This window comes from Grampus griseus (genome assembly GCF_964374135.1).
Source record: "Grampus griseus genome assembly, chromosome: 7".
Taxonomy (NCBI): Eukaryota; Metazoa; Chordata; class Mammalia; order Artiodactyla; family Delphinidae; genus Grampus; species Grampus griseus.
The window spans coordinates 18,277,432-18,302,376 of NC_139001.1; the positions used below are offsets into that span (position 1 = coordinate 18,277,432).

Sequence of the window (24,945 nt, forward strand, 5' to 3'; positions counted from 1 at the left end):
GCCTGCGCGTCCGGAGCCTGTGCTCCGCAACGGGAGAGGCCACAACAGTGAGAGGCCTGCGTACCACAAAAAAAAAAAAAAAAAAAGCCAAGAGGACAAGACAGCCAGGCCACCCACGAAGCACAGTGTGTGGGACCAGGGCAGGATGGAGGCGAGCCACAGGAGTGAGGAGGACTGGGGCTGCTCTCGAGAGCCAGGGAGAACACTGATGTGCATCCTAGGATGAGGGGTGGGGGTCCAGACCTGTGCCTTGGAGTCCATGATACCCCAAGCTGAGCCTCAGTTTCCTTATCAGCAAAAGGGGAGTGATAATACCTTCCTTTGTACAGCTATTGTCAGGCTAACAGATCATATGTAAATAAAATGTATATCATGGTTACTGTACACACTAGGGACTCAATAAAATGGAGCTGTTAATAATGTTCTCACTCCTTCCACCTCTTCTATCACCATTTTGCAAGACAAGACTCACTTTAAACCAAGGATGTTCTAGGGTCTCCTCTGCGGTAGGCCTCCTGCAAAGGAAAGAGAATTAAGAAGGGATTTATCATTCATTCATTCATTCATTCAATAAATGTTTGGGAAAGCGGGGCCCCTAAGGAGTTGGGGGATTGACTGTCTATGGGCGGAGGCTTGGGCAGGAGTAGGGGCGGCGTGAGGGGACTCTGCATGGGGGAGGCTCCCCGGGCCTCGTACTCACAGCCGGTCCTGCACCAGCACTTTGATGAGGAAGCCCCGGGCCTCCCTGCTCAGGCTCAGGAACGTGGTCTCCTCGAAGGCCACGTTGTAGTTTCGGATGTTCATCAATGTTGTCCGATCGTTCTCTCCGACAAACGGAGAGATTCCCGTCAGGCTGCAGGGGTGGAGATGGCTGGAGTGAGAGGTGGGCCCCGGGGCTGAGATGAGACAAAGTGGGGTGCCAGTGGGAGCACAGGGCCGGGGACAGGCGGAGGCTGGGTGAATCTGGGCAGAATCTTGCAGAGTTTGGCCTGTCCTGCCCCTACTCGATTCCCTGAATGGGCAAGGAGGCAGTACTGCCTTGAGACCTGGGCCACCAGGTCCTTATCCCAGGCCCGTGCTCTAGAGGACCTGTTCCAGCCCTCCTCCAGCCACGGCCTGTCCCTGAGGTGAGGAGCCTGTGCCAAGGGGATATGCCCCCGGAGCCTGGGCCTTCCCTTCGTAGCCCATGTTCTGGACTAGTTCCCTGCCTAAATAGCACTGAGCCGGCACTGGCCTCCCAAGCACGCCACGTGTGCCCACCCCTTATGGAGGGGTGTGGTGGCGGACAGAGCTTGGACACTCAGTCTGGGTATCCACATTCACGCATGTGAGGCCCCTCCCAGTGCAGGAAGGAACCAGGGTGCGGAAGAGAAGAGGCAGGCTGCAGGCCCCCAACTTCTCTCTTGCCCCAGGCTCTGCAAACGTTAGGGGTGGGCCTGCTACGAGACTGTTAGGAGACGGGGTCCTGAGTGCAGAGGGGTCCTTACCAGAGGAAGGCGACGACACCCACGGGCCTGAGGGGAAAGGAGAGTGGATGGGTAAGAGGACAGCCCAGCTCCCACCGGAAGTGAGCAGTCCTCTTGCTACCACTGATCTACTGAGGAAAGGTCCTCCCTGTGAACACTACCGTGGACAAATGGGCACAGGGCTGCCTCCTTGGGGGAGGACCCTGAACCCAGAGATCCCGACATGCCTGGAGGACTTAAGGGTCATGGCAGGGCCGGCCTAGGAAGCCCAGAGACCGTGCCTGCCTCACTGGGGGAGACAAGGTGGCTGTAGGTGTGGAGGCCCAGCACCCAGGACTGTGAGGGCTGAGGCCCTGAGTGACTGGGTCAGCCCTGATGGATGAGGGGGAGGTAGTGACGTGGGCAGGAGACCCCCATGAGCAATGCCACCAGCCAACTGTCACAGTAGGCATCCGGGCTTAGTAAAGCTCCTCTGTGCCACTGAGCGAGCCCTCAGCATGGCACTGAGGGAAGCTGCCCTGGCCCGTCCCAGCAGCCCAGTATGCCAACGTTACCAGATGTCAGTGACCCCAGAGACAGGGGTCTGGTTGACAACCTCGGGTGCCACGAACTCGGGTGTACCATACTGGCAGTACTGGGGCTCTCCCGGAGTCAGCTTCTGAGCGTTCCCAAAGTCACAGATCCTCACCTGCTCTTCACCCTCCACACCATCCCATACCAGCAGGTTCTCAGGCTGCAGGACACAAGGCAAGACACGGGAGCTGAGTGCAGCGGGGAGGACACCCCAGTGCCTGGCTCCCACAGGTGCTGCCTGCTCCCCACCCCACACCTGCATCTCACCTTGACATCCAGGTGCAGCACATGGTTCTCGTGCAAGTAGCATATTCCCTCTAGCACCTGCCGCATGTAGGCCCGGATCTGTGGAAACAGGAGGCCCAGAGTCCGAGGGGGGTGTATTATGTTTGATCACCACCAGGCTTGTAGCAAGAAGCCAGGCCATGCTTGGGAAGTGGCCTTCAGGTGGCTGGTGGAGGGGGCTGAAACATAGGTTGGGGATTACTGAGATTCAGGGCTTCCATATACAGCTGCAGAAGTTGGGCACAGCACCATTATAGGAGGGCGCCATTTGCATGATAATAAAAAGAATTGTGCAGTGCACAACTTGTACTGCCCTACATGGCAGGACAGCATTGAGACTGAACAGAGTCTACATGGGGCTCCTTCTGGGGTAAGGCTTGAGGAGCCTTTATGTGAGGAATACTGGGAAACAACAGAGTTGGGGGCCAGGGTGGGTGCCGAAGTTTTCAGAAGACAATTTAAGTCCCAGCGTGGGGGTCTGCTCTGATGGGGGAAGGGGGCTTTGCTGCCTACCTAACAGTGCTCTCCACACCACCCCTGGCCTATTCGTGGGCACAGATGGCATGCCCAGGACGCACCCCTCGGGTCTCAGAGCTCAGGTGGGTGAACACTGGTGCCCAACCTGGCCCCTACCACCCACTGCCCTCACCTCAGACTCACACACGGTGGGTTTCCGGGCCATTCGCTCCAGCAGCTCCTCTGTGCAGCTATGTCCTGGATCAAGGAGAACAGTGACCAGTGCCAACTGCTGGGCCTGCCTTAGGCAGTGCCCTCCACCCCCAGAGCTCAAGTTGGGTCCCAGCTCAGCACAGGGTCCTCCTTCCCCGAAAAGCACATCTGCTACCAGTGAGCAACCGCACCTTCCCTCTTCCCCCTGTCATCTGGGTGCTTAGATGGGACAACCCTGCTTGAACTCTCACTTGCTGTGGGATCTCAGGCAAGTCACGTAACCTTTCTGAGCCTAGGTTCCCTCCGGTGTCCAACAGGGATAAGACTCCTCTCACCCACCTGGTGAAGTATCTATAAGGATCAAGTTAGAGCAGCATTTTGTTGACTGTGGATGGAACTCCTTGACTCTATTTGAGATTGACCCAGAAGGCCCACGACACATAATAATGTCATTTTACTGAGGTTTGGGTTCGAACAGTACAGACTGGGAGGCCAGCATGTAGGACACGGTCACCCTGCAGGTGGCAGTGACAAGCCAACCATCCAGCATCCTTACCTCAGTGTGACTTTGTTTAACCATAGCTCTTATGAAAGGATAAAATCCATTCTTTATGAGAAGAGCCTCTCAAATAAAGCCAAGTATTAATGGGGTCACTGCAAATGTTCAGATATACTGTACTGCATTTCATGATAAAAATCACTCGCCTTTTGCCACCTGTGTGACCTCGGGTGAGTTACTTAACTTCTCTATACCTTAGTTTCATCATCTATAAAATAAGGATAATAAAATTCCAAGAGATAAGCATACGCGATGATTAAATAGATTAATATCTGTAAAACTCCTAGAACACTGCCAGGCACACATCAAGCGCTATGTAAATTTAAGCTAAAAAACGTTGTTTTTCACACAAGTCTCCAGATTCCACTCTGTGAAGTATTTATAAGATGTCTTCAGAACTCCCAGCTGTCAATGGGACCATTTTGTAAAGTGTGAAACGTGTTGCTAATTGGCTGTTACAAGGACCAGTCATTCAGGCCATGTTTCCCCCACCCACCCAGCCTGTCCCAGGATACAGCTCGGTGACAATGACCAGTCCCCGGCGCCTCTCGAAGGCCTCATGGAAGTAGAGGATGCAGTCATGCTGGAGCCGGGCCAGCAGCCGGGCCTCTCGCCACGCTGATGCCTTTGGCTTGGCCTGACTGGGGATGAACTTGGCTGCAAACTCCAGGCCGGAGCTTCGCTCCACTACACGCCGCAGGTAGGAGAAGGCACCCCTGGGTGAGGACATGGGGAGAGGACAGGGCTCAGGCAGTTGCTGAGCCTCAGGCCCAGCCTCCCTTGGGCCCCGGACACCACACCCCCTCCTAGCCCCACACCTGCCGATCTCCTGGTGGATGTCATAGAAGTCGCTGAGTCTCCTTCCTCGCCGCTCCTCGTCTTCCCTGACCCCCTCCACCTCCATAGCTGTCTGAGCTGAGGAGAGATGCCTGGTGTTAGGTGGAGAGGGCAAGAAGGAACGAGGGCAGAGACTGGGACAGGGAGGGCAGGTGGAAGACACGGAAGAGAAGCAAGAATGCTGGCGCCCGAGGCAGCGCTGCTGGGGCTGGAGCAGGTGGTGGTCTGGTGTGAAGGGCCGGGTGAGTGATTCCTGGTGGGAGGGCGCTCACATGGGATTCCTGGGTGAGCCCTTGGCCTTACTCCTCTTGAACTCCAGCCCACCTGAGTGCACAGCCAACTCTGCTTTGCAGGAGACTTCGCCAGCCAGGTTGCGGGCCGTGCAGGTGTAGACGCCTCCGTCCTGGGACCCCGCGCTGAGCACCACCAGGGAGCACTCATTCTCCTCGTACACGAAGCTCACGTGGTTGCTCTCGGTCAGCAGCGCCTCGTCCTGCAGAGGTGGCCGTCACCTCCAGTCCAGGCCTGGCTTCCCCTCCACCTGGGACCCGGCTTTACCTCCACGCCAGAGACCCAGTCTCATCCCTACCTTAGGGCCCACCATTATCTCCGCCCTAGGGGCCTTGCTCAGACCCAGGATCAGCTCCACCCTTATTTCCCAGCTTCACCAGCACCTCTGGGTCCCACTTCCTCCTCCTTATCACACCTCTGGCAACTGCTCTGTTCTCTGTCCAGGCTCCCCTGACCCCTCCCACGCCCCCAGGAAATCACTCCTCCCTTCCCCCTAGGCTCCTGGCCAGCCCCAGCTCGGACTCCATGGACGCCTTCGTCAGCCTCTGACCTTGTACCACATGATGTCCGGCAGTGGTTTCCCCTCAACCACCACGGCGAAGCGAGCGGTTTCTCCAGCTCCCACTTCAACGTCCTCCATGATGGACTCAAACCGAGGGGCCTCTGAAACACACAGGGGTGAGGGTGGGGGAGGGAGGGGAGAGAATATGGGGGTCACGGGGCCTGCCTCTCTAAGCCCTCCCTCAGAAACTGGCTCAGGCGAAACACCAGACCCCCCCTGCCCCCCCCCCCAGAGCCCCAGCAGCCCACCCTGGGGCTCTCAAACTCCACCCCCAGCAACATGAGTTCCTGGCCTGGACCAAACGCTGTCCCTGCAAATCCAAACGTGATGTTCTCCAGATCCCAGAAAACCCAAGCCGGGGGCGCAGGCTTGCTTTGTTTGGCTCTCAGTATTCATTTGCCAGCTTTGAAATTAGGAGATTTTCACACACAAAAGAAATCTGGACTTCCTGCCTCTCTTGGAAAATCAGGACTGGCTGTCCTGAGCTGCTTCCCTCACTGCATTAATGGGCTGGCAAGGAGTGGCCGACACTGCCCCCTGTGGGTGGTGGCCCTTCAGCACAGTCCTACCGTGGGCTTCTCGAACTCTAACCGTCCTGGGCCCTGCAGGCGGCTGTCTATGACCCTGAATCAAGTTCATGGAGGGCATTGCCTCTATCTTGAAGTTTTCTCTCTGAATCTTATTTAAATATTTAAGGGGCCTTCAACCATCTGGGAGATGGCAAGATGAATCCACGGGTACCGATTCTCAGTTTAGTTCTCCCACATGTGACTGACTTTATTCTCTGCACATAACATGCGGTTGTGTTATTTCCTGGTAAAGCAGCTTCTAATTCTCACGATGGAATTAAATACATATTCCAACGTGCTTGTGCTTTTCGAAGAAGCCTATGACTTCCTGGTGCCCTCCCCCTCCTCTGAGAACGTTTGAGGATCTGGGCTTTAAAGGGAGTGGGAGAGAGAGGCCCTGAGGGAAAAGCAGGGGTGCTGGGCAAGGAGCACTACCCGGCCACAGGCACACAGCTCAGCCTTTATACAGATAAAGGGGGAGGTCATCCTGGGGAAGATGCATCAGCGGAGCAGGTGTCGGGGGAAAGAGGCCATTCCACCCACCTGGGGGGTAGGGGGTGGGGCACAGCAGGAGGGGGTGTGGTTCCAAGCCCCAGGCCTGCTCTAGCCCTGGCCAGCTGGGACTCGGTCTCCCTCAGTCACTGTCCCAGCCAGGCTGGCTGCAGGTCTCTCTGTCCAGAGCCTCCCCAAACCCCAAGGCTCCTCCTATATCTGGGAAGAAAGATGAGTCCTGCAGATGGTACTGTCAAGGAGCAAAGCAGTTGGGAATTCCCTCGTGGTCCAGTGGTTAGCCCCGGGCTTCCACTGCATGGCGGGGCGGGGCGGGGCGCCCAGGTTCAATCCCTGGTTGGGGAACTAAGATCCCTCAAGCCACGTAGTGCGGCCGACAAAACCACACACACACACACAACCAAGGAGCAAAGTGGCGGTTGAGTAGGAAGTGCCGGGATGAGGTGGGGGGAAGCTGGGCAAAGGGGGAAGACACATAAAGGGGAAACCAGTACCCCATCTACCGCGGGGCCAGTAGCATCCCCGTATCTCCTCCTCACACACCCTACTGCCACCTCTCTCCTACTTTAAGGCTGCCTGCTCTGCCCTCTAGGAATCTGGTCCCTGGTCTGCTGGGAGTGGGGATGGGGGCAGTGACAGAGGTCAGTCTATGAAGGTCAAAGGATCAGAAGGCTTCAAGTGAACTTCAACAATTTTTTTTAAAGCACTAGGATGTGTACATTTACCCCATGATAAGATGGCCTGTGCTAACTAAAATGTCACTTTCTCTGCAGTTGCTTGGAATCTTATCTACTCAGCAGGTAACACTGTTTAGCTCACGCTGATCTGACGTTCGGAGTGGCAGTTACATATGTCTAGAGTTAATTAACAAACCGGAAAACAAGACAATTACTACTTCATGCATGTTACAGTCTGAGAGACTACATCTCGAAAGGAGAAATTATAAAAAGGGTCCTCACTGCAAAGGTTGGAAGCCCTTGTCAAACAGGCTTGTGTGAAAGGGCAGCAGCCAGGATCCCCAGAGCTGGGAGTCTGGGGATAAGATGCCTCACTTGGGCCTTTCTCTTTTTTAAATTGACTTGGTCCCCCACCTCCTCCCAGTTTGTTTCATTTGAAGTACTATTTCCTGTTGTGTTTAACACAGGATCGAAGAACACTGTCTGGCTTTGGAGTAGGGCATCCAGGCTTGAATCCCAGCTCCTGACTTATTAGGTTGTGTGACCTTGGGCCTCTTAGCACACTCTCTGGGCCTCAGTTTCCCCATCTGTAAAATGGCGATAATAACTGACTCCATCTCACAGGGTTGATGTAAATATTAAATGAGGTGATACACGTAAGGTACTTAGCACTGAGCCTGGCACATACGAGGTGCTCAATAAGTATCTTATTAGTACTGCTGTTGTTACTAGTACTGCTATTATCATGGCCATTAGCTAGACAGGCCTGAGAGGGGAGACCTAGGATTGGCAGGTAGGTGTGTTCACCTGGGGGTGTGAGGAGAGGGCTGTGGGCCTCAGAGGAAGGGGAGGGAAGGAGGCGGCTGTCACCTACCTGCCAGCTCCAGTGTGACCGAGCAGGCCTGTGTGCCATGGCGGTTGTGAGCAGTGCAAGTGAGGGCCCCCACGTCCCGGCGGCCCACCCGGCAGATCCGAAGACAGTACTGGTCATCGTCTGGCTGGCTCAGCTCATACACACCCGCCCGGGCCTCTAGGAGGGCCCCTCGGCAGCTAAGGGACACAGCACAGGGAGGTCACCCAAGATCCAGCCCCAGGGAGGTCGGCCTGGCCGGCTGGAGCGGGACTGCCTCACGTGAGGAGTAGGGCATGCCAGGTGGGCCCCACCTCCTCCAGACGACCTGGGCCTCCACGTGGTTCAAGGTGACGGTGACACTGGCAGGCTGTCCCTCCACCACGCACACGATGTCTGGCTTGTCCAGCACGGCAGGCGCCTCCTCCAGGGGCGGGCCTGGGAGCAGAAGGGCTGGCTCTATGCTGGGCTCGACACCAGATTCTCAGCACCCACTGCTCCTTGAACCCTCCCAATTGCCACGCGAGCTCCATTTTTACAGACGAGGAAGCCGAGGTCCAGAGAGGTTTAGCGACTTGTCTAGGGAGCTCAGCCAGAGGCAAGCGGCAGCGCTGGGACTGGACACAGAGCCTCAGCCTTGCCCACTGCGTGCGCTCCTTTTAGGAGTAAGAAGGAAGTGCTCTGACAGGTAGGGGTCGCGCCCAGCCACGCCAGTCCCGCCCTAGTTATCACGTCCACACCGGCCCTGGAGCCTCCTCCACGGACGCCCAGTTCCCTGGCCCAGCAGCTCTCGCCCCCGCTCCACAGAACCCCAGGCTCACCGCGGTCCAGCAGCTGCACGGGCTCAGAGGGGGGCGAGGGCTTGCTGCTGCTCTTGATGGTGGTGCTGAGGACCCGGAAGACGTGCTGGACCCCCTTACGCAGCCCGGTGGCTGCCCACCCAGGCTGCCGCAGGCCCGTGACCAGCGCCGTCCAGTGGTCTGAGCCCAGCACCTGGTGCTGCACAGTGTAGGTCAGGGCGTCCGGGTCTGGTGGGGAGGCAGCTGCTAGAGGCAGGCCTTGCTGGGGTGCCCCCCGCCCCCGTTCAGCTGGCTCGGGACTCAGGGATTCATCATCAGTCTGCTCTGAGGACCTGCCTCAGTTTCTCCTGTCGCTTCTGCCCGTCCCCTATCTGCTCCTGCCCAGCCACAGGCCTGTCCAGGCTCAGAGCCCACGAGGTGTCGGGCATGGGATCCAGTTACAGGCATGGAGGGACCTTGACTTAGTCCCGATTCCTTGCTACTTCCTGAGGTAGGGAGACTGAGGCACAGAGCAGCAGGAGATCGTGCACAGGGAAGGAGAGGCGTTCCCCAGGACCACGACCCAAGCACCCAGTCCCTCTGAGAAGAGAAGGGCACGTGGCAGCCCCCCTTTCTCTCCTCTCCTGACCCAGAGCCAGGGCTCTGTCCACCGTGGGGAAGAGGCCCGCACCTGTAGGCCCCCCTGGGCCTTGCCCTCCTCTCCTGGTGCCCTCAGTGGCCCCGCCCCCACCCATAGCCCTGTGTGGCTGGGACCCACCAATGGCCATGTCGAGACTCCTGGGGGCGTTCCATGCGAGTGTGATCATCTTTCCGGTCACAGCCACTACCTGTGGGGCGCCATCTGGGGGGCCTGGAACCACATCTGAAAGCCACAGGTCCGCCGTCCGCTGGGTCCTTTTGGGCTCAATGGCCCCGCAGGATCACCAGGTCTCCAGGCAGTGGGCTGGGGGCCGGGGGCACAGCCACGGGGGGCAGAGGCAAGGCCAGCCGGCTTCCCCGGGGGACCGAGGGGGAGGGAGCTGGTGTGGAGGCCCTGCCCTCACCCAGGCCCCTGGGTGGGCCAGAGGCTAGGCTGTGCACACAGCTGACCGGGAGGGTACCTGCCTCACCTGTGACGTAGAGGTGGGCATAGCAGGCCGCTTTGCCCAGTTTGTTGGCAATGACGCTCTTGTAGACGCCAGCATGCTGAGGTCCCACAGTGGGGAACACCAAGCGATGGACATCCCGGTCTGTGGGCGGGGTGGGACAGTGATACCGCGTCTGAGCTAGGAGGATACTTTGGAGGGTGGGCCCATGCCCCCCAGGCCAGGCCAGGCCCTTCACTCCCACCCGCTACAGGTGGAAGGGAAGGGTGGGGCAGACACAAGAAGGGTGTCCATCATGCAGCACACTCTAGGCCCAGGCTACCAAGTGCACACCTGCAGCCCTGCACCTCTTGCCTGTCCCTCCAGCACTACAGGCCCAGCCACTTCTCATCCTCCTCCCACGCCAGTTCACTCTCTGCGGGTTCCTGCCCTGGAGAGCCCCCTCTTCTCCATCCTCACAGCCACTGCCGGTCCCATCTCCAGCTCAGAGCCCATGAAAGCCTCCCCGCGTGCGGTCCACACCCCACCAGCAGCATCGCACGTGATCTCTCGATCTGGGGACCTTAATGGCATCTACTGCTAACCAGGTGGTCTCCAAAGCCCTCTGCCTAAACTCCCATCCGGCCTCCTCCTGCTGTTCCTACACGTCCTGACCCTGACCCACCATCAGGTCCCTGAACAGCCACATGAGTTCTTTCTCCAGGCCTTTGCTCACAAAATTCCTCCCTTTTGGACAGCTCTCCTCTTACCTAAGGCCTCTTTCTCCTTCAAGATGCAGTTCAAGTGAGTGTCAGCCCTGGGAACTCCTCCCCACACCCCTGGTCCCCTCTGCACCTCCATCTCTGACTCCCTCCCCGGGACCTCCAGCGCCCAGCCCACGGTGCTTTGGGTGGTCCTTCCTCTTTTCTTGCACACATCACGCCTCCTGTAAGCTCCTTAATGACAGAGCTTGTATGTCCTGCCAGGCCCAGAACTGGATGTGTTGCATGCAGTAAGTGCAAATATATTAGATTATAAATTACGGTAAGAGTTGTTTGCATTGTACCCAGCCCACGCCAGATACTTGACATACATTTTTTCTCCATAATCCTTTCAGCAACCCTGCAAGAGTATCCTCGTTTTACCAGTGAGGTCAGAGACATTAACGAACTTGTCCCAAGGTCACACGGCTAATAAATGATGAAGCCATGGCTTGAACCTGGTTCCCTCTGATTCCAAAGCCCTCTCCCTACACCGTGCTTCCTGAATGATGGTCAGGAGGCCATCCTTGGCGGGAGGTGAAGGGGAAGAGATCTGCACTGTCCTCTTTCCTTGACGTCAGGGCCATCCCCAAACACCCCCTCCCTTCTCTTAGCGGTTATCTCTGCATGGAACACCCACCCATTCATTCATCTCTGCTGACACTATTTATAAAGGAAGAGAAGCCCAGGGCTGCCACTGACCCCAGATACAGACAGAAGCAGAGGCGCCGGCTCAGATCCTGAGAAAGACACCCACCAGGGGCCTCAGAGCAGATTGAGAGATAGGAAGCCTGTGGGCTGAGCAAAGACAGTGGCAGAGGGGGTCAAGGGGAGGGGCAGAGCCGCAGTGGTGACACTGGAGATGGGAGGGGAGAGTGGGGCACGGGTGACAGGGGACATCCTGGTTAGGAAGTCAGACAGTATTCGTCTGCCTTTGGGTAAACCCCTGTCCCTCTGTAAGCCTCACTTTCCCCATCTGTAAACAGGGGTCATAGTACCTGCCTTACAGGCCCGTGGTGAGGAAGGTGAGATCATCACGTCAGGCCTTTAGAGCTCAGGGCCTGGCACTCAGGAAGCGCTTAAGAGAGGGGAGTTTTGTCACGTGGCAGCCGTAAGAGGAGCCCACCACGGGTCATGGGGTGGCACTGTCTGATGAGGCACAGGTAGACTTTCTCACACGAGACTCAGACTCCTTCAAGGATGGAACTGAGATACACCGTGAGAAAGTATTTTTCCCTGCTCTGTCTTCTTTATTTACTACTGAACAACCCTGGACCAAGCATCCTTTTGATGCCAGACACGACCCACATCAGGCTTTTCACTGGAATTTCTCAAGGGGCATCACTTTATCAACACAGATCACGACGGTAGCAGCAGTAACAGCAGTAACACTAAGATTTAACACTCACTGGCCCCGCGCTATTTGCCAGGCCCTGCTCTAAGCGCTTCTGTGTATTAACTGCTTCAGTTCTCCCCACAAGCCTACCACAGATGAGGAAACCGAGGCCTGAAGGGGTTCTGTAACTTGCCCACGGTCAGCAGCAGGCTGGACTGCCAGTCCAGTAAGTGCTAACAGAACACCGAGGCCCAGAGTGGTGACCCAGCAGATGGGCGCCATGTGGGCTCAAGGAAGGAGGCAGTGACCCCATAGCCTCTCTGGGCTCCCCTCTCCCAGACGCCCCATCCCTGACCAGGTGAGGAAAGGAAGGCCCGAGGGTGGGGAGAGGGGGCGGGCACTGCAAGCAAAGACGGTGCTGGAGGGGACACCCGCAGGGTCCCTTCCCGGACACCTACACTGTGTCATGCGCCGGTCATCGCTGCTCTGGATGCGGTGGCCATTGTGGAACCAGCTGATGGTGGGGTAGGGCAGGCCGGTCACCTGGCACTCCAGCATGGCTTCCTTGGCCAGTCCCACGTCCAGGTCCTGCAGCGGCCGCAGAAAGTCGGGCATGGACAGCCGCTCCAGCTCGCCCTGCTCCGGCTCCTCAGGGATGGACGGCATCTTCTCCAGCTTCGAGCTGTAAGAACCACACAACTGCCCAGAGGCCCGGAGCTGCACCTCCCACCACAGGGCCAGGGCCCCACAGAGGCAGCCCTGGCAGCACCGGGGGCCCCGGGCGGTACCTAGGGCCAGTGGCAGCCGTCCGAGGCTCCTCCACGTAGAGCTGGGCTGAGCAGTGGGCCTGGCCGTGGGCGTTGGTGGCACTGACCTCGTAGAGCCCCTCGTCCTCACTGCCCACGTGGGCGATGTGCAGCGAGTGCAGACCTCCTTCCTGCCGAAGTCGCAAGTTCTCGCTTTCCTCCACGGGGCGGCCTGGGAGGGAGGGGCGGGCATGAGAGCAGCCTCAGCCAGGGGCCCTCCCCTCTGGCCCTGGGGGTCCCCCAATATCGCAGGGCAGAGGGCCATACCAAACTGAGTCCAGGTAACAGAGGGGGGCGGGCTGCCGCTGATCTTGCAGTCGAAGCGGGCTGCGCGTCCCTCCAGCACCTCTATGTCCTCCAGCAGCCACGTGAACAGGGGCGCCAGCGAGGGCCGCACTGTCAGCCGGGCGCTGCAGGTCAGCTCATCTGGTGAGGAGGGGTCAGCACTGGGGCAGGGAAGCCCACAGAGCCCCAGGCACCCCGACCCGTGGGTCCTGACCTCGTGCTGGGCAGGAAAAAGGAGCCGGGCCAGAACCTGGAGCCTGGGAAGAGCCCAGCGAGGTCCCAGGGCACCCGAGTGAGGCGATGGTTAAGATCTAAAGAGCGGACCATCTCAGGAGGCTGGCAGTCAGCAAGGGTGGGCGGCAGGCTGCCACGGTGGCTGGGGATACGGCAGGAGTCCAGGGCCTGGCCTGGCTCTTCCCCCCTCATCTCATCCTGCCCACCCAGGACGAATCTCAGCACAGCTCTAGGAGAAGGGTCTAGAAGCCGAGCCCACTCCCTCCCCCACACCCCTCTCCCCTACCCTTGGAACTCTCCTCTGTCCATGGGTCATGCCCACACACTCCCTCACCCGCACCCCAGACCCAGAGCAAATGCCCCTGTGCCCCACTCGACCACCCCACACAGAATCTTCTGGGGGAAATAAGAGCCCCTTACGCTGACCTGATCCTTTCCTGCTTACAAAGCCCCTCTAGTGTCACCTTAGGTGCTCAACACCACAACCAGATGAGGCGTTATCTCAGCTCTTCAAATGAGAACGAGGACCAGGTCAGAGATGTCGTTAATAATGATAATGGCTGACATTTATTAGGTCCACACCTTGTCAGGTGCCGTGCTTTGTCCTTTACATACGTTATCTCATTAGTCCTATCGATCCCCCCATGAGATAGGTATTATGATCCCTTTTTACAGATGAACAGTCTAAAGCTCAGAGAGATGAAGTGACTTGTCCGAAGTCACGTGGCTGGTACGTGGCAGGGCAAGAACTGGAAGCCAAGCGCAGGTGTGGTCACCACACTTCAGCAGCTGGCTCCCCAACAGGAACCACAGCGAACGCGGACACAACGTGCTGTGTGCCCGGTGCGACAACAAGTGCTGATTTATGGAGGCAGGTGTACAGCACCATCTCCCACCCCACTGCTCTCCTCCCAGGAGATGGAGCTCCCTTTCCTGGGCGTCTTATTCTGCGCCGGTCCTTCACCTCCACTCCCCTCCCTCCAGCTCTCGGGTGCCGGCGGCAGCCCTCTGGCCCAAGCGGGCAGTTACCTTTGGCCGTGCTGAGCTTGCAGGTGTAGACGCCACTGTCGTCCTCGTGCACAGAGGTGAGCAGCAGCTTGCATTTCCGGCCATCGAAATGCATCTTGCATTTGAGCAGTGCGGGCTGCAGCAGGCGGCCTCGGCACAGCCAGTCTACCTCCACGTCGGCAGGACCTGCCACCAGGCACTCAAACAGCGCCATCTCCCCGGCCCCCACGTCCACGTCCTGCAGGGGGGCCAGCACGGCCAGGGACCGGCTTTCAGGGTGTGCTGGGGGAAGCAGCCACAAGGGGCACACGTGGAGCAGAGAGACACGGGGCAAGGGAGACACACACGCACACACAGAGAGACAGACAGACACAGAGAGAGAGATGCATTTTGTTCCTTTGGAGACAGGGCAAGCCCACCCACCCAGCAGGCCAAGACAGCAAGGAGCTCCCAGGCCTGGCTTCAGGATGGCGATCCCACGTGGGACAGAGGGTGAACTCAGGGGAAGTGGGAGGGAATCAAAGGCATGAAAACTGAGAGGGCCACATAGGGGCAGAGACGGCGGCGGAAAAAGAAAACACAGCACACCAGCTGGGTACAAACTGGACTTTATTTGAGCTAAGAAACAGGTACTTCTGAACACGTCCACACCCACTACAGCAGGCCCCTACTCCTGCGCCGAGCCTGGTTAACTCCCTCACTCCTAGACAGAGCAGCCCTGGCCCTCGCCGTGAACAAGGGAGTCCCAAATGGGCCCTAAGCCCGCCCCGGGGCAGAACTCAGCCAGGCCTCTTCATCAGCACAAGGCCCAGGGGCCTCTGGCTTTTGGTCTCTCGTGAAATAAAAAGTATTGTGCCATCCGAAACCCATTTCGGGAATGGTCAGTGCCCATGTCCCCCTCTTCGGGAATGGTCAGTGCCCCCTGATCCACCTGTCCACAGCCCCCTGCCCCTCTGGCCCCCTCCATCCTATGGATGCCATGCCCTGTCCTCTCCCCCTCTGCCTCACCCCACACCAGCTCGGAGGCATCCTTCCCTGACTGTCACAGACACACAGACAGACAAACGGAAAGACAGACAGGGCCTGTAGCAGCGGCAGCACATGCACTCGTTGGGTGCTCCCCTTCGGGGACAGACTGGGGGGTGGTCTTGATACCCCTCAGGGCCGCCCCCTCCTGGCACTCAGTCCGTGGGGGGGGCTCCCAGCCTGCCCAGCCATATGTCCACTGGGGGAGGAAGGGTCCACAGGGGCTCATGGGCTATCCCAGAATGCTGCGTGGGTGGGGAGGGGAGGGGAGGCTGGGACAGGGTCCGGGCCGGCAGGGTCTGTGGGCAGGAGGCAGTGAAACACAGCGAGGTCCGAGAGGTGCCTGAGACAGGGGCGCGGCTCGGAGGGTAGCGGGGGGAGCGCAGGCGGCCCCTGAGCTCACTCGCCTGTGTACAGACAAAAACCTCAGTCAGCAAGCGGCAGGTTAGTGCAGCACACGCACACCCACGCAGCACAGGCACGCACGCGCACGCAGACCTGGCTAGGGCCCCCCTAAAACGGCCAGGGCGGCACTGCCACTTTCAGCTCCCCCAAGGTCAGCCCTGGGGTGAGGGCTGGCAGTCAGCCAGGTCTCCGGGGTTCCTGGGCAGGCAGAAGCCCTGGGCAACCAAGGGAGAGGCATTCCTAGGCGTCAGGGGCACCCCAAAGCCTGGGAGATAGTGGGAAGAATTCCAAAGAGAGAGAAGCACCGAGATGTGGGTTAACACAGAGAAGCAAGGCAGAGCCAGACCCTGGAGGGGAAGGAGCAGGTCAGAGAGTGGGGCTGGGTTCGGGGGGCTGAGAGCTGAAGAGTTCAGAGACAGAGGAGGTGGCAACCACAGGAGCCGGAGGCACAGGGCAGGGGAACTGAGGCTGGGGGGCCCAGGGAGCTGAACATGACTCTCAGCGTCCAGGCTCCAACAGGGGGCTGGGGGTCTTCTCAGAGCTGGCCTCTGCCAGGAAGAGAGCGGTGGTGGCTGAGCGTGGAGCTACCGAGGAGTTCCTGGCCCTGAACTGCCCACAGGTAAGGGTGAGTAGAATGTGAGGCAGACGGCCTGCCCTCACGAGGAAAACCATTACCCCCGAGGGCAGCCTGGCCAGGGCCTGCCGTCCCTGACGCCCAGAAGGCCGCCCGCCTTTATGCCCCGAGACCGGGGGCCCAGTCCTCTCCACAGTTCCCAGCTCTGTTCACCCTGACACCCCTCGGGGCCCTGCGATGCTCCATGCCCAAGTCACTCCAAGGGCCCCTCCGGACGGGTCCAACTATCAGACACTCCCCACTGCCACCCCCAACCACAGTATCTTCTGCATAGCCGTGGGATGGACAGAGGAGGCGAGAGATGAGTGGGGAGTGGGTATGAGGAAGGGGCCTGGCAAGGGCAAGGTGACAAAGGCTTGGAAGAGTGTGGGAGGAGGACGGCCGGCAACAGGAAGCAGGGTCTCTCTGGCTGGCACCAGGGCAGGCGTGATTGAGTGTAGGGAAGGCAGTACTGTGTAGGAAGCTGAGCACTGAACAATTTGCTGTGTGGCCTTGGGCAAATCACCTACCCTCTCTGGGCCTCAGTTTACTCAAGTACAGCATAAGCAGCTGAACTTCCGGACCTCGAAGGCCCTCTCAGTTGTGGCATGCTATAACTAAGCTAGTGTCAAAGTTGACAACTGGGCAGGGACGAGGCGGGGTCCAGGGCAGGGGGTCCGTAGAGAGCGTGAGGTACTCACCTCTGACCTCCAGGCGTGCCTCGCATTGCCGAGCGCCATATTCGTTAACCGCCTTGCAGGTGTAGAAGCCGGCGTCGCCCCGCTCAGCGGCCAGGATCCGAAGCTGGCAAAGCCCACCCTCTGCCTCCTCGGCGAAGCGCCGCTGGTCTGGGCGCACGGGCTGACGGTTTCTCAGCCTGTCAGAGGGGCTAGAACTCAGTCCCTGGGCCCAAGGTCCTGACCTGCAGGCGTGGGGGAGTGGGGCTGCAGGCCTCCCCTCCCTCCACATCATCTGTCCACTCCTCAGACCTATCCCGCTGACTGTGGGCACCCCTCACCCCTGGGTTACGGGGCTAGCTTTTCACCCTGACTCTGCCATCCCACCCCTTCCAGGAACTTCCAGCCCCTCTGCCCACCTGGGTCTCTCCCCTCTTGGAACCTAACTGCACTCAGAGCAGCACCAAAGCTATTCAGATCTTAACAACTCTTAGATTTCATGTTTTGTTTTTATTTATTTTAATGGACAGATAGCTTCCCCACTTCCCAAAAGGACTATGAATGTTAAAAGATCACACTGGGGACTAGATAATCAATTAAAAATGAAAAAACAGAACCCAAACCAACAGAAAGCTAAGTGAACTGAGTAATCAAATGGCACCTGGGATGAAGCGCTGCAGCTGAGGCCCGAGTTTAACTCTGGACTCTGGCAGCTCAGACACAAATTGTCGTGTGTGGGCCTAGCACAGGGCTGGGCGCAGAACAGGCCTCAAAAATCACCCTATTGTCAAAGGATGGGTGTTGAGGTGGGAATGGCAAGGGACAGGCTTCTTCAGGAGTGAGATGACTCCTGGCTAGTCATGCCAAGCGGACAGACAGGAGACCACGTGTTACCCAAACCCCTCCCCAGAGGGGAAGCCCCGAATGAGCATGAACGCCAGGCAAGGGGCGGCAGCAGCATGTTGCGGGCAGCGGCACCACTGCACCTGGGATGAGGCCCCCTAGGGCAGATCACTGGGAAGTCCACAAAGGGTCCACTGCCCTCCACCCAAAGCCAGGCTTCACAGGGCCCAGCCTGGAGCGGGGGAAGCTGGCAGTGACTGCCACTCACCAGGAAACCACGGGCTTGGGCTCGCCCTGCACACAGATGCTCATGGTGACGTCTTGGCCTTCTCTCACTGACTGGTCCATAAGTGAGACCTGAAGGGGAACCCCAAAGCGTCAGGTGAGACAAGGCCCAGCTTTGGCTCCTAGGGGCAGGGGGATCTGGGACAGAGGCCTCTTCCACACCAGTCTAAGGCTGGCTCTGGATAAGAAGGGCTAACGGGACCAGGCTCCAGGCCTTGCTGGAGCCTGGCGTGGCCCCAAGACCAGGGGGCCACACAAAGGAATAGGGGCACCCAGGGATCTGGGGGCTGGCCTCAGGGATCTGACCTTGAAGGTGGGGGGCGCCTTGGAGCCAGTGTCGGAGGAACGGCGGTTCTGGCCAGGACTAAGCTTCATGGTGGGGGCTCGGGGCCAGGTCTCTCCAGGCTCTGGGAACTCCTCTGGGGGGCTCAGGTACTCCTCGTCAGAGGTGATAGGGCTGCTGAAAGGGGACGTGGACCCGCCTGGAGGAGAGACACAGGAGAGGTAGTGGCGTAGAGATGCCAGGGGAGAAAGGGGGGCAGGGAGACAGAGAGAACTGGATGGGACAGCCTGGGGTCAAGGTCCTGATAAGGTCTGCAATATCCCAGAACCCAGGAGCTCAGGCAGCTCCCACAGGCCAGCCCTGCCCTGACTTCACTTCCCCGGGGTTCCTACTCACTCGCTGAGTAACCTTGCCCAGGAGTTTCCTGTCCCTGAGTCCCTGACTCGTGCTCTACCACAGACTCTCCGAACCCTGACCCTGATCCTCCTGAGTGATGGAACCATAGGGAACAGCCTGGGGCAAAGGATTCAGGCACCAGAGGGGCTGTGGGAGACTTGGAATTCCACTGGAGCAGGGAACCCACATTCCCTGCACAGAACTGCAGGCTCCCAATGCAAGCAGTTCATGTCTCTGGACCCCAGAGTGGCACAACCAGGACACCTGTTTCTCGGGTGAGCCGGGCCTGGTGCAGAGGAACACACACCTCAGACAAGCCCTATCCTGACCTCAGTGCCAGGGCCAATGAGGCGGCACTGTCCAGCCAGCCCTTCCCCCGCTCCCTTCTCAGCTTCCTGCCCCAGATACCCCAGGGACACCTGTTGGCCCCATCCCTACAGCAGAGCCCCCAGAACTCTCAGGCGCTGGGAAAGCAGAGTTTGACTCATCCACAGAGAAGGGCGGCTCAGCCTGGGGAAGAGGAGGGGGCACCAGCGTTGCCTTGGGGGAGGGGTGTCCCCAGAGCCCTGATGCCTTCCCCTGCAACTGGCCAGGGGCCCAGCCTCACTGAGCTGGCTCCTATCCGACTGCCAAATACAGACATGAATCTGCCGCAGCCCCCGGCCCTCCTCCTGACCCCCCACCTCAAGCCCCTCTGGCTATGCCAGGGGCAGGGCTGCACCCCAACTCACCCCGAGACTCTGCACGCGGACCCCAGCCTGCGCTTGCCCCGAAGGCTCTGTCCTGGCACCAGGCCCTCCGGCTGCCTGCCCACTGCCCACCCCCCGCCGGCCGCTCCCCAGGGAGCAGAAGCCCAGCCCGCCTGGCCCCACTCACTCTGCTGAGGCTCTGCACGAGGTCCTGGGGGAGGGGAAGGAGCCTGAGGAGGGGAAGGAGGAGGTGAGGGCTGGCCAGGCCGGGACAGGCTGGGCGGCAGGCAGGCAGCTGGCTGGGGAGGTGGTGCCTGCGAGGCCACAGGCAGCCTGGGCCCCGGAGTGGGGGGGGGGGGGGGGGAGGGGAGGGGCAGCCAGCTGTATTTAGCCACCCTGCTCACTCCCAGGCAGCGGGATCTGCCTTTTCTCTCCTTACAGCTCCTGGACCCTGACAAACAAAGCCCCCTCAATGGCACCTCCACTCAAAGGACGGGGGGCCTCAGTCCCCGGGGAAGATGGCGGTGGTACTTCACTGCAGCGGCCAACGTGCTCGCACTGACCCATTTGTTTTGATGTGTCCACCAGAGGAGGTACTGACGACAAATGGCCCCTGTGGTGCCCCTTTCCCTGACCAAACTGCCAAGATCCCTGATGCTGCAATCCACACCAACAAGCCTCAAATACTCTGGCACCGGGCCATACCCGGTCTACTCTGGTGCTAAGAATCAGAGAGCTGTTCAGCCTCCTTCCCAGAGATGCTGGCCCCTCAACTTGAGGGGCCCGGAATCCCACCTCTGCCTCCCCGTTCCTGCCATGGCAGCTTTGGCCCATCAACCCTCCCCCCGCCCCTCCCCCCCGTTCCTGGGTCTGCACCCAACCCCCCTCCTACAGGCTCTACCAGGGACCTGTTGGCAACGCTCCCCCACCCCGTCAGCCCCACCAGAGCCAACAGTCAGGAGGATGAGGGCTGCTCCCCTCAGTGACCCCTCACAACTACCACCCATCTGGACTTGGTGGCGATGGGGCTTGGAGAAGAGCAGCAGAGCAGGGGAGCCGCTGAGGAGAGGTCACATGGCCTTCTCCCGCCTCCTATCACCCATGCCCCAGGGCCACATTCCCAAGCTGTGACCCGTGTTTCCCAACACTCCCAGTGAAGAAGGGCGGGGGCGGGGGCACCATTCAGGTCGTCTGTCCTGACATAGGGGTGGAAAGGGAAGTCAGGATGGCGCTTGATGGGCCTCTGCTCCGGGCTGGGCCACTAGCTGATGCTGAGATCACCGGCACGGTCCCTGGAGGAAGACACTCCCTCCCCCTCTGGGGTCACTTCCAGGTTGCGCGGCACTGAAGCAGCTCAAGGGCCCAGGGAGGGACTGCGCAGATTAGAGCTGGATGGGCAGGGTTTGCAGGCAGCCAGAGACCCCTGGTGGTGTCTGGGGGAATAGCACCCCTAGGGGCATCAGGGGACCGTGTGATTCAAGAATTCTCAAGCCCCTTAGAGAGGGGAACTGTCAGAGCAGCCCAGGCAGGACGCTCAGGCTCCACAGGAGTCATAACTAGGCCTCTTCAAAACAAGGCAGTGGCCCCTCACCCCTCTGTACCCCCAGAACTGCAAGAACAAGGAGGCTGATCAAGGATTTGTCTCCAGCTCGCAGAGCCTCTGGGGCTCCAAACCAGGCCTTGGCGCCACCCGACTTTTCACTGGCCCCACTGCCAAAACCATCTCTGTCCCTATATCCCAGCCCCGCTCCACCCACAAGCCTGGCTCTCACTGTGGGAAACACAGTTACACCAGCCAAGGAGACGGCAGCAGGTGCCCCCCGAATCTAAGATGCACGTATGCCCGCCATGTGCTGCCCCTACACACTCCGTGCCCTTGTCTCGCCTTTCAACGCTGCTTCCAGGTCAGATTCATTTAATGAAAATAATGGCATTGGGGAGCCCACAAGCTGGGAAGCCCTTCATCTCCAGACCAGTGCATCTCAACATCCCCTAAGGTATCCCCAGGATGGATATAGTCACAGCCACCTACATGAAAGGCGTCACACAGGGCCCTCTACATCAGGGTTTCTCAGAGTTGTCCCTGAACCACCCACATCAGGACTACCTGGGAGCCTGTTTAAACTATACATTTCTGGGCCTTACTCTGACCTGAAGAAACATGGGAAATTTGTTAAAAGGCACCCCCCAGGGTGATTCTTATGCACACAAAAGTTTAGGGACCCTCATGGGAGGAGGACAACCCAAAAAGGTAGTATCACTAAGTCTCACCTCACTCGGCTAACAAACTTCAAGGCCAGGCTCCGAACCTTGGAGGCCTGGCTCCACAGCCCACATGCTTCGCACTGACCACCTGGCCTCCCACCTGGCGTAAGGTCCCTGCCTCACGGCAGTGCTGCACAAAGTTCACCTGGCACCAGAATCGCGTGGAGTGCTCCTTAAATCACAGCTCGCTGGGCCCCAGCCCCAGAGTTTCTGATCCAGTAGGTCCGGCTGGGGCTGATATCACGTATCTCTAACGCATTCCCAAGGTGCTGACGACGCTCCTGGTCTGGGGACCACACTTCGAGGACCACTACTCTGTGGTCTCCTCTGCCATCCCAACCTCCACTCTCAGGCAGATCCTCGTTACCCTTTGCAGATGCAAGTCCCGCCCAGCCTCTGCATGGGACCCAGGTTTTTCCAGGGCCTTGTGAAAGTCTCTACCCCCATTGCCACCTCACACGCAGTCCCTGTGGTCCACTCAGCCCCTGACTGTCCAGGAGGGCCTCAGGTATGGCTGGAAGGGCTGCAGGGGTGAAGACACAGTGATGTCCTCAGGAACCCTCTGGCTGGTTGGGATGACAAACCAGATACACACACGACTATAACAGCAAGCACGAATAAGGTGGCAAGAGAGGGGCAGATAAAGGCCAGACAAGTACAGAGAGCAGGACATTGCTTTTGGCTCAGGGAAGAAGGGAAAACTGATGGAAGGGTGGTATTAGAATTAAGAGTTTGGTTTAAGCAGGAAAAAGCAGGTTTCCTAGCAGAGGAAACCATTTGAGCAAATGCTCAAAGGCAGAAAGTGTGTGCAGAGAACTGTAGCTCAACCTTCTGGCTCAGAACCGGGTAAACAAGAAAGAAGTGGACATGGAGTGTTGGAGCAGGTGCCTCCAGCCACCCTTGGGTCATCCTCAGGTCCAGGTGGTCAAGGCCAGGAGTGTGGCCTTCACTCTGAAGGCGAAGGGGAGCTCCGTGAGGTTTCTGAGGAAGGAGTAACGTGCTGGAGGTTCACAGCACGTACATAAATGGTCTGGCGGCTCACAGCCGGCTCTCCACACGCACCGTCTCAGGATTTCTATATATGTCTGCTGTGCAATCCCACCACGGAAGTGAGGGAAAAGAATGCACAGGGCTGGCCTGCAGCTGGGAATTTCCGCAGGTGCTGCCGTGAGTATCTCCCCTTGGAAAAGGAGAAGGGCTGTGCTGAGAATGCTTCCGTTTCGGCTTAAAATGGACAACGAAGCGGAGAGCATTTCACCTGGGCAGCCTGACCCAGCCATGGAAGTGGTTAACTCCCTACGTGTGTTACTTGGGGTTGCTGCACGTTTAGATAAATTGGCACCCATGATAGATTAGGTCCCCATTCTTCTTTTTCTTCTTTTTTTTTGGCCTTACCACACAGCTTGCAGGATCTTAGTTCTCCGACCAGGGTGGAACCCAGGCCCTCGGCAGTGAAAGCGCTGAGTTCTAACCACTGGACTGCCAGGGAATTCCCCACCCTCATTCTTCTGACAGCTGTGCGTGAGGACCCCCATTCTGAGGTAACAGCCTTGGGGAAGGGCACCGATTGGGGCCGACCTGCTTCTGGTAGACAGGAGTGGGGAGGGAGTGCTGAGTCGGGTCAAGGGACCACACTGGTTTCTTAGATGCTGTCCAAACCCCCATCAAGGATGGACAAAAGGGCCGTGTGGCATTTCAAGATCCTCTCCATGGGCAGCCACTGCCTTCCCAAGGGAAAACCTGTAATTCTGCAGCAGCCGGCCAAGACCAGGGCCAGGAAAAGAGGGGGGCAGATGTTGGTGCCGTGATTTCTTCTTTCTTTCCTTTTATACTCATGACCTCCAATAAACCACCTCTTTTCTGTTATGGTGGTGTTGGTCCTATAGGTGGGACCAGAATGAGCTTTGTTAAGCCTCATCCTCTGGCCAAAATGTCCTTAGTAAATCATTAGCCCCACAGAGCCTCACAAGGAAGTAGCCCAGGAGTTACAATGACCCTTGCTTTGTAGATGAGGCCAACTGAGGGGAAGTATAGAAGCCAAGGTCTCAGCTGGAAAATTCTAGAACCTTGGGCTCAAATATATGAGACCTGTGCCTGAGGGGAGGACTGAAGGCAGCAGGATGGAGGCCCGGGTGCACGAATCCTCTATATTCCCCCTACTCCTGACCAGAGCCTGCGGTGGGGGTGAGCCGAGGATGGGCACACCAGGCACTCAGGGAAACAAAGCAGGACCAGAGCCACGGGGAAGGTGGGGACTCAGAGAGGAAGGAGAGGAACCCTCCCCTCAGGCTGACCCACCCACAGAGGGCATCGATAGTCTCCGCCTCTCCACCCCCTGCCCCAGGAGCTCAGGCTCCCAATTCTACCTTAACCCTGAACCCTTTCAGAGTAGTGGGAAAAGGGATGATACAGCACAGTAGTTAGGAGTACAGGTTTGGGAGACCCAGGGACAGGGCTTCATTCCACGACCTGGCCTCCCAGTGGCCTTCGCTCCTAGAGCTGAGCCCACCAACAGGGTAGCCACTAGCTTCCTTAGACTATTTCAGTGCACTTTAACTAAAGTAAAGTGGAAAAGTCAGCTCTTCAGTCACACTAGCCGCACTTCATGTACTCAACGGCCGGCCGCATGTAGCCAGTGGCTACCCTTTTAGTGCACGTAAGAACATTCCTATCATCGGTTCTATGATTAGTGATGCTCTGGAGTAACTTGCTAAAGCTTTCCAAGTCTCAGCTTCCTCATCTGTAACATGGGCGTGATAATAGAGGCTACCTCCCAGTGGGGGATTAAACGTGATAACCCAGCCAACACAGGGCCTGATATGCACGAAGCATGCAGTAAACGCTAAGGAGTCGTGTCATCTTCTTCTGCCATCCATACTAAGTTTATCTGCTTCCATCACCCTAAATCACCTGGTGCTTCTAACATTCCTAGGCAGATCATAGATGCTCAGTAAAGGCTGCTGGCCTTGTGCTAACTCTGTCACTTTATGCTTTCATCTTCCCATCTGTAAAATGGTAATATTACTACCTGAGATGTCCCTCTTCAAGGGGTATACATGGTGCGGTGCAGCTCAAGTAAGGGAAGAAATGTGAAAGGGTTTGGAAAAAAGTATCTGGCACTCTCCAAACACAAGAAACTACTTAGAGAGATGTAGCACTCAGCACCCGACTGGTGCTCACTAAAGGCCTGTGTGATGGGTGCGGGCAGCATTGAGAATGCTTAGCTTTGGTTAAGCACACCTCCCACACTCCCCAAGCCCCCGCCCCAATCCACACACCCGCTTTGGGAGCATGACCATGGTCTCCGCAGTTTACCAGCGG

General features: G+C 58.2%; 1 protein-coding gene across 9 annotated transcripts in view; it reads right to left on the reverse strand.

Annotated features, from left to right (window-relative positions):
• The window catches only part of SPEG (striated muscle enriched protein kinase), a 56,618-nt gene that overhangs the window by 11,823 nt on the left and 19,850 nt on the right, over positions 1-24,945 (reverse strand). For 5 of the 9 annotated variants that reach the window (XM_082657833.1, XM_082657827.1, XM_082657826.1 and 2 more), the window contains 22 exons: positions 18,298-18,473; positions 17,975-18,063; positions 16,888-17,063; positions 14,164-14,424; positions 12,883-13,041; positions 12,598-12,787; positions 12,268-12,491; positions 9,758-9,877; positions 9,406-9,510; positions 8,670-8,876; positions 8,163-8,286; positions 7,873-8,048; positions 5,231-5,343; positions 4,714-4,882; positions 4,371-4,467; positions 4,068-4,268; positions 2,974-3,031; positions 2,307-2,384; positions 2,021-2,199; positions 1,488-1,514; positions 701-853; positions 473-515 (listed from right to left, as the gene is read on the reverse strand). In XM_082657833.1, the coding sequence (XP_082513959.1) occupies positions 473-515; positions 701-853; positions 1,488-1,514; positions 2,021-2,199; positions 2,307-2,384; positions 2,974-3,031; positions 4,068-4,268; positions 4,371-4,467; positions 4,714-4,882; positions 5,231-5,343; positions 7,873-8,048; positions 8,163-8,286; positions 8,670-8,876; positions 9,406-9,510; positions 9,758-9,877; positions 12,268-12,491; positions 12,598-12,787; positions 12,883-13,041; positions 14,164-14,424; positions 16,888-17,063; positions 17,975-18,063; positions 18,298-18,473 (3,125 nt within the window). The other 4 variants (XM_082657829.1, XM_082657828.1, XM_082657830.1 and 1 more) reach the window with 4 other exon arrangements.